General features: G+C 34.6%; 1 protein-coding gene across 1 annotated transcript; it reads right to left on the bottom strand.

The window, feature by feature from the left end:
* Positions 1 to 459: 459 nt before the first annotated feature.
* On the bottom strand, positions 460 to 7,856 carry LOC120626033. Its single transcript, XM_039893313.1, has 3 exons — positions 7,839 to 7,856; positions 3,040 to 3,163; positions 460 to 716 (listed from the first exon to the last, which is right to left on the bottom strand). Exons 1-3 carry the CDS (start codon positions 7,854 to 7,856, stop codon positions 460 to 462), a joined length of 399 nt encoding a protein of 132 aa, XP_039749247.1.
* Between the last annotated feature and the right edge of the window lie 998 nt (positions 7,857 to 8,854).

The following is an 8,854-nucleotide window of genomic DNA, read 5'->3' as shown; positions in this document are numbered from 1 at the left end:
AGGTCCAGGAGGTTTGAGGGTTCGATTCCGAGCAGGAGCAATTCGGGAATTTTTAATTTCTGAATTTTCACTGTTTCGGTCTGGTCAAGGCTTTGGCCATGGCTAGTTACCATCCTACCGACAAAGACGTGCCGCTAAGCGATTTAGTGTTCCGGTGCGATGTCTCGTAGAAACCGATTAGGGGTATACCATACTCCCTAACAGGTTAGCCCGCTACCATTTTAGACAGCATCCCTTACAACCAGGTGAGAATGCAGTCAAGGGCTAACTTGTAGTGGAAGAAAAAAAAGAAACCAAAGTTTATGAAAAAAAACAAAAATGAAAACAAAAAGAGTCTTTATCAACAAAAAACTATAAAATAGGAACAAATCCCGCGTTACCTAAATCAAATAGGAATACAAGACAAAAATCTGCGAACACAGTCAAATAAATTATAAAACCGTAATCAGAAATGCTTCGCTACAAAGTGCGTTTCTTCCCAACATGATGTCGAACTCCCCACTTATAATTTGCATTCTTGTCTGTTTTAACAAAAGTGTGAACGGGTCCTATAACGCCATCACTTTCTTTGTTATCGCTGTTTTGATTATGATCGCTGTTGTGATCGTGATCAGAGCTGTGATTGTGATCATCTTCTTCATCGTAGTAATCATAGTCATGGTCAGGTTGTTTAGGTATTGGTTTTATCTGTTGTCTTATATACGGTTGTGGTGGAACTGAAAAAAAATAGATTATTTGAATTTTATATAGCATAGAACAGTTACAGTTGACAGAGGAAACAGATGTTGGATAGAAGCAGGCGTTACTTTGCGGAAATCCACGATATATAATGAAAGTTAACCTTAATTTGCTATAGTCCGCGAAAAGCAGGAGAATCTGTATGGTGTAATTTATAATTTCTTCAATCCTTATACTCTAAACCAAACAGATCTTCGGCAATGTACCCTCTACGCACGTTTCGCTCCGAAACCGGAGCTTCCTCAGGAGATGTTGACATAAAAATCATATATTAACAAAGCAACGCTTTGCAGGGCATGCAAGTCCATAATCTTCATGCGTTGGTATCAAGCTATACTGCCCTGCTTCTAATTATATCTACTGCCAACTACGCCCTTTAGACTTTAGGTTTGGAGATGTTGACTTTACAATGAATAATTGTTAGTTTAAGGATTGAAGAAATTATAAATTACACCATACAGATTCTCCTGATTTTCGCGGACGATAGCAAATTAAGCTTAATTTTCGTAATAGATGGCCGACCTAGTAAGTGGTAAACTATCATATATTAACAAAGCAACGCTTTGCAGGGCATGCAAGTCCATAATCTTCAGGGGTTTGTGTCAAGCTCATGTGCTTCTAATAATACTGCAAACTACACCCTTTAGACCGAAACTAAGAAATGCTGCTTGGCGACAAAAGAAAAACATGGTGGTATTACCTATGCCACAAAAAAGCTCTAAAATACTGTTAATTTAATTGTTACTAGCCGTTGCCCGCGACTTCTAAAAAAATTAAATTAATCGCTAAGCCTTAAATGAGGGGTTTGCTGCAGTCCGCAGAGGAGTTCTGTCCTCTATCTCCAACCACAGTTTGGGCCAAATCAAACACATATTATAACCTCTATACCTAATACAAAAATAATTATTTAAATCTTTTATAATTTGTAGGAGTTATGGTGTAAAATCGTCAAATACTTTCATCCCCTCTCCCAAAGGAACCGAGCTTAATGTCGGGATAAAAATTATTCTATATTACTTCTGACACTTCCAAGAATATGTGTACAAAGTTTCATGATAATTTCATGGTTAAGTAGTTTTTGCGTGAAAGCGTAACAAACTTACATTCACATTAATAATATTTGTAGGAATTTACTAAAAATGTTAGGACATACAGATTTTAAAGCAATGGGTTATGGGAGTAAACAAAATGGCTATTTTCTTATCTGTTTAACGGCTTATGTCGTTAACGATGCTTATTACATAGCGAATGCTTGTTAATTTTGGCTATTAAATATGAAAATTCGGTGTATGAAGATCATTAACTAAGCATGTCAATGCCAAATTCCATTGCATCTTTGAAATTACCTAGATCAGAATAGAAACATGTTGTCTATAATGAGAATCCGAAAATTACTACAAAAGTTACCAAACACTAGGTGAAATCATTTTTTTACTGCAGGTACGTGCTGGAATCATTATTTCTTGTGTAAAGAAGTATTTTAGATGAAACCCATCCTAAAGTAATTTCGACGAAAATGTAACTCGTTACTTTTTATTAAAATTCAAATTAAAAACTTCCGTAGCGTTAATACAAAAATATTTACATAATTGTAAGGGAATGGTGATAACTTCATTTGCCTACTTAAATCTAAAGCAGGGAGGGTTCCAAACGCGCCCTGGTCTAAGAAGAGCCCACAACAAACTTATCCGGGTAATTTTTTTTGTTATCACCATATCACAGTAAATTTATATTTAGCTATAAAGTTAGAGCAATTCACACCCAAGCTTTTTTATCGTTTAAGTAATTCCTTAACATTATAATAGGATTTTTCTGTAAGCTTACGTTTTATAAACTTTGAACTTTTTGAGAGACAACTCAAAGATTTCATTTGGTAATTTGTTATAAAATAATTAATTAACAATTTTATGTAGCCTAGCAAACTGCACAAAGAGTTTATTTTTGCTTCTAATATTTCTATTCTTACAGTCAATAATGTTAAAATCCAACTTATTTGGAGTGAAGAGCTTTTTGTGTCAGAGCTCGTCCGGGGTCTTATCACAATGCTTATTTCTGCTGCTAATCTGCATTGTTGTATTCCATTCTGAAGAGAATGGCTGCCGGTGTAATGGATGGACCCAGAGTGGCACTTTGTAAGAGTTCCTAACAGGCCGTACGAATAATTGATCTGTATATTATAGAGAATGGTTTTCTACAAACTGTCACGTGGGCCATCTGCCCTAAAATTTATACTCCTAATTACCTACAAAAAATAAAAATAAACTTATAAGTCAGGTTAGCAGTATGATTTAGAATACTTACTCGGAAACCTACGAGGATGAGGTATTTGTGCAAACCTGGTGACTCGTATTTGTGGAACTCTGTGTACCGGATAGAAGGGGAAGGACCATCCTGATACCACCATTAGCACACAAGCGAGGACAGTCTGTAAATATAAATGTTTGTCCATATGTAAAAAACTATAAGACTATTAATATGTCGCTTTGGGATAGCGATAGTTCTATCGCTAATTTTAATTCAAAAATGCCAAATCCTTATTAATATTATAATTGCGAAAATGTGTTTGTTCGCTTGTCTTGTCCTACCGCCCTAACAAAGCGACTAATCAAATTGAATTTTGGCATAGAGTTAGAGTTGAAAGTGCGTAGAGAAATATAGGATACTAGATGTGCCCTGCTGCTTCGCCCGCGTAATTTTGGGAGGCAGCGTACTGCTACATAGTCTACGCCATAGTCATATATGAGATTATGAGATATGACATTTTGTTTTCTTACGTAATTTTTGTTTTCAATGAAAAGTATATTATTTCTAATACCTCCAAGAATATGTATAAAAAGTTTCATAAAGATCGGTCCAGTAGTTTTCGCGTGAAAGCGTAACAAACAAACTTACATTCATATTTATAATATTAGTAGGGAAGTAGGGAGGGATTATCCCAGGAAAATGGTTCCCACGGGTTTTTTGAAAAACCGAAATAAACGCGGGTAACAGATATGAAGAGCTTTTATTTTGGAAAGCACAGTCAAACACTCCAATTGATGTGATTTATTTTTATAGACAACGTTTATGATCACATTTGTATCACGATTTTGCACTGCGTTGTGTAATTTAATAGTATTATTGAAATGCATCGCATTCGCACGATGTTTACTTCCTGACGTTACGTAAAAAATAAATTAAATAGTTCAAACAAACTAAAAAACACGCTTGGTATAAAAAAAACTAAACTTATTTCTACCTTTTAGTTTAGTTTATTTATAACAGCGATTTTTTTTAGTTTTTCTTGACCTATTATTTTTATTAGAGCAAAATTAATCCGTAACCCATTCACCATCAAAGAGATAAATAGAGATCAAAGAGAGAAGTTAAAGATAATGGTTGGAAATTAAAATGAAAATCATACCTGCCTTTGTGTCTATAGCTGAACATTATATAAATTTACAATAATCTTATTTTACAAATTAAAAAGTAACAGCTAACGCCCTCTACCATCTAGTAGCTTAATGTTTTTTGTGGAATTTGTTAGGTACGCGAACGCCATAGGTTTTTTTACATTTGGGTCTAGATGGCACTGTAGTAATTAGTAAAAAATCTTATTTTTTATAGTGAAAATTGGAATAATCTTCTCAGATTAGTGTATTGTCATCGGTCCTCGATATGTCTACAAAGTTTGAAAGAAATCTGACCGTTCAAAGTGGGACAAAATCGAGCTCAAAGGGGTCGGTTACATACATACAGGTGAAGCTAATATAAAGCATGTAATAAGAAGAAAAGCTATACTTATAAAGTAAGTTTTTTTTTCAATTTTTAGGTAGGTACTTTGATTAAAAAATTATCTCTCACAAGATAGAAAATTTTAAAGATTGCAAACTGTAAAATGATCTTGAGAGAGAACGCTCTTCTCGGTGAAATCTGCCTTCCAAACCGGAACACATCGGTAGAGTCACAAAAAACAGACTAACTTAACTTTTCGTGTTTAAAAAACTGGGCCTAATCCAAATATATGAATTCTGAATTTAAAGAGAAGAAGTTTATGAAAGAATGAATGAATGAATGAATGAATACACTTTTATTGTACACCACAGAGAAAATTTACAGAGATACAAATACAACAGCACAATAAGGTAGAACGTACAGTATGGCGGCCTTATCGCTAAAAAGCGATCTCTTCCAGGCAACCAAAGGCATACAAGAAAATGCTATAATAAATAAGTAGGTGGTACAACAATCATTAGTAAATATTAGGATTTAAAACTAAATTAACATAAAATAAACATAAAACATAGTACATATTAAACATAACATATTAAAGATATGTACAAAAATATAAAATATATTCCATACATATATACAAACATATAAACATACAAATACGCAACTATAAATTATTTTATTACAATAAATAGTTTAAACCTATCCTATTGGTCAGTGGGACGATGTGCAAAAACCCTCTGAATACTAGTTGTCTACACAGTTAAACATTTTTCGGTAGGCACTGTTTTTGTGCCTGTATGAAGCGAGAATGCCCAGCTTAAATGAAACTAAAGAATACCTAATGTTATATATTAATAATTGTAAAGTAAAACTTAGTACGGAGTAGCATTCACAAATAATTGTTAATCATATTAGATTACACTAACTGTTAACAGTTAAAACGCGGATAGAACTAGGAACTGTGCAACAACTTCGGATAACATTCACTTATTTTAGACGACCTCATTGGCACAGTGAAGAGCGCTGCGGTTTTAAGTTGGAGGTCTCAGGTTTGATTCCCGGCATTTTTATTATTTCATAGTGGTGTCCAAAAAAAAGTTTAAATAAATGAAGTTTTACATGATCAAAAACATGTAAAGCTTTGGTTTTCTGTTACCAAAAGATTTATAGTGCATTAACCTTGACATCGGTCAAACGAAATTTTTTATATCGTTAATTGATCTGATTTCTCAACTAGCATCACGAGTAACGCTATATAAAAACGCAATAGAAAATATACAGCTGTTATTTAATCCCTATACCCATCCCTATCCCTATCCCTACTAATATTATAAGTGTGAATGTAAGTTTGTTTGTTACGCTTTCACGCAGAAACTACTTAACCGATCCTCATGAAACGTACACGAAGTCGCGGGCAACAGCTAGTATTAAATAAAGGTAACCGTCCTCAAGAATAGGGTTTTATTATAGTAATAATTGTCGGACAAAGAAAATGGCTTACCGAAAGGTGAAAAACTATCGCGTCGAAATAAAGCAACTCTTTGCAGGGTATACAAGGAACACGTTTTACCCTGCCATGCCGCCCTGCGTTTATCAACTTGAGGCATAACCTAAGGTGAGGTGCTAAGTTTCATATGCCTGTACCGGCTACCAAGCCCTTCACACCAGAACTCAACATTGCAACAATGCTGATTTGAGGCAGAAAGTAACATGTCCCCATACCCCGTAGGGGGGTATTTCCTCGTACGGTCTGTCACATAAAACTCTACTACTACTAAATATTGGCAAATTCCAATAAGATTTTTCTAATCCGACTGGCAGTTCTAAGATTAGCGCGTCTTAAGAAGAAAACTTTGATCCCATATTTCTGACTATTTCTTGTATACTCTGAGGTGGACTGTGGAGTTCTATATGAATCCTGAAAGTTATATTTTACCATTTGTGTTGTTGAATCGGTGATAGTGCATTGGGTAGGAGCTCGACTTTACTTTCGGGGAGCTGCGTTCGAATCCCAGCTCGTACCTCTATAAGTTGTGGGTAATTAAAATATCACTTGCTGCAACGGTGAAGTAAAACATCATGAGTAAACATGCATGCCGGAGAGTTCTAACTAATGTCTTCAAGGGTGTGTGGAGTCCACCAATCCGTACTGGGCCAGCGTGATGGACTGCGGCCTTAACCTCTCTCATTGTAGAAGGAGGAGACTCAGGATGATTTTTTGCGTTGTCAACCTACACACCCAATTTCATTGACATAACTTTAAAAAGAAATGAGAGTCTCATTTCTTTTTTCATACCTGTTTATATCCTCGCAGAAACACTTCTGCTTTATTTTTAGTATAGATAGATATATCAGAATACGAGGATTACAGAGTTCATCAGTTACTTTATATCTTACATTAGGAAGTTAGGTACGTTAACAACTAGTCGTAACAGTCGAAGTGCTCTATAATTTTCCGCCAATAACAGTTTGCGGAAACTATTTTGCCTTTATAACTTACTACTAGTAGAGTCAGCAAAAATTTAATTTAATAATAAAAGAGTAAATCGATTTAGTGTTATTCCTATTATTTACCAAAGCTACCGCAAATCTAATCGTACCTGTTTAATAAATGATGTACGCAACTCCTATAAATAATAAAAGAATCACGTAAAACGGTCAAGAAACTTAAGTGAAATCAATGTAAGTTCATGAAATAATATAACTGAATACAATTTATCCAAGTCAACAGATTTCAAAATCATTGCCTTTTTATTAGGTCATGACTATTTGAACGATATCATAACCCTAAATTTTGTAGTAATTTTAAATTTCTCCTTTTAATCATAACTTCGATAAGTTTAGCATACCATTTAAGTAATAAGTTGACACGAGACATACTAAGTTCTACAACTCAGGCAGGGTAGTGAAAGTTCCGGAAAAATATTAGTGCAAACATCCTGCGTGCAACTTTAACTTCACTTGAATTATTTTGCAACTAAGTGATAGGAGAATAAAAAGCTTACCACAAAACTTCGCTAATCAGAGAGGCCAAGACGACTGGAAAAATAATATGTAAGTACTGTTGCCCGCGTTCCTGTCTGCGTTTACTACGGTTTTTTGTCAAATCCCGTAGGAAATACCATTGTTTTCCTCGGGTAACAAGTAGCCTATGTTACTCTCTGTACTCCAACAAGTCTATGCAAAGTTTATTGGTTGCATATAAACATACTTTCACATTTATAATATTAGCAAGGACAAGTATAGTTTTGCAGACTGTACAAGTAACCGTATAAGCGATTCCCGAACGTAGTCGTACTTCCATCCCCAGCCCCAGTTCGAAAACCGGATCGGAATTTGCGAAACGTCACAAGACATGAAAAACATTACATAAAAGAAACACTTACCAAGGTGTAGCAATCCATATTATCGGTCTTATTCGAGGCGGTAATGGCGGGCAGGAGGTCGGACCGCCTCTTTTAAAGTAGAAAGAAAACTGATCACTTTCTATGCCGATTTTACGCCTTGACGCGCTGCGCTCCGCTTCGAGTAATCTGTCACGATAAATGATTTGCTTAGAATGACAATCAACTATTTTATGAATCATTGTTATGAAATAGTTGTACTGCAGGTCGGCCCTAAATGTTTCCGAGCCGTGGCAAAACATGGCATGTGCGTCTAATACCTAATTGAGATGGTAAAAAAACAAAACGAAAATCAATTTTTGTCCAAATATGAAAGTGCCGGCAAAAACAATTTGTCATATTTTGGTAGAACTTATCGGGTTAAACTTATTTTGTTTTGACACTGAAGATATAGCTATATTGACAATTGGTACTATAGCACCAATAAGTCTTGTTTTTATTTGAGTTCTAAAATCTGTATTTTTTTCTACCACATAAAATAATTGTATTGTTGTCTTTTTTTGTTTTCTTTTAAAATATATTTTTTTTAATAATATATTGTTTTATCAGCTAGTTAGAGGAAAAAGGGACTTCACAATTATGTAATAATCATCATGTGTCATAATAATAAGTGTTAAAGTACTAGTTTCAACAAAATACAGGACATTTTTTTCTAGGCAATTTCACTTTTGGACAAAAAATGTATAAATCTAGGATGATGTCCTTTAATATTTTATTTTTTCTAAGATATCACCTGGGACTATCGCCTGTTAATAAATAAATCAAACTTTTATCTCTACTTTTGACGTAATGAGACTAATCACGTGTGCAACCATGTTAGCTTCGGTAAACATAAAGAGATAAAACCAGATAATAAGTAGATCTAATTATCTCGTTTTGCACATCCTAGCCAAGACATTTTTCTGTACGCCCGTTTAGAATGAGTTCCAAAACCAATTGAACAATCGAGTGCTTTACTGCACGTAGAATGCTAGGCGCTTTACCGAAAAAATCATTTT

The sequence above is a fragment of the Pararge aegeria genome, chromosome 8 (assembly GCF_905163445.1).
Source record: "Pararge aegeria chromosome 8, ilParAegt1.1, whole genome shotgun sequence".
Classification (NCBI taxonomy): Eukaryota; Metazoa; Arthropoda; class Insecta; order Lepidoptera; family Nymphalidae; genus Pararge; species Pararge aegeria.
Note: the sequence above shows the minus strand (reverse complement) of the source record. Positions and strands in the feature narration are given on the sequence as shown.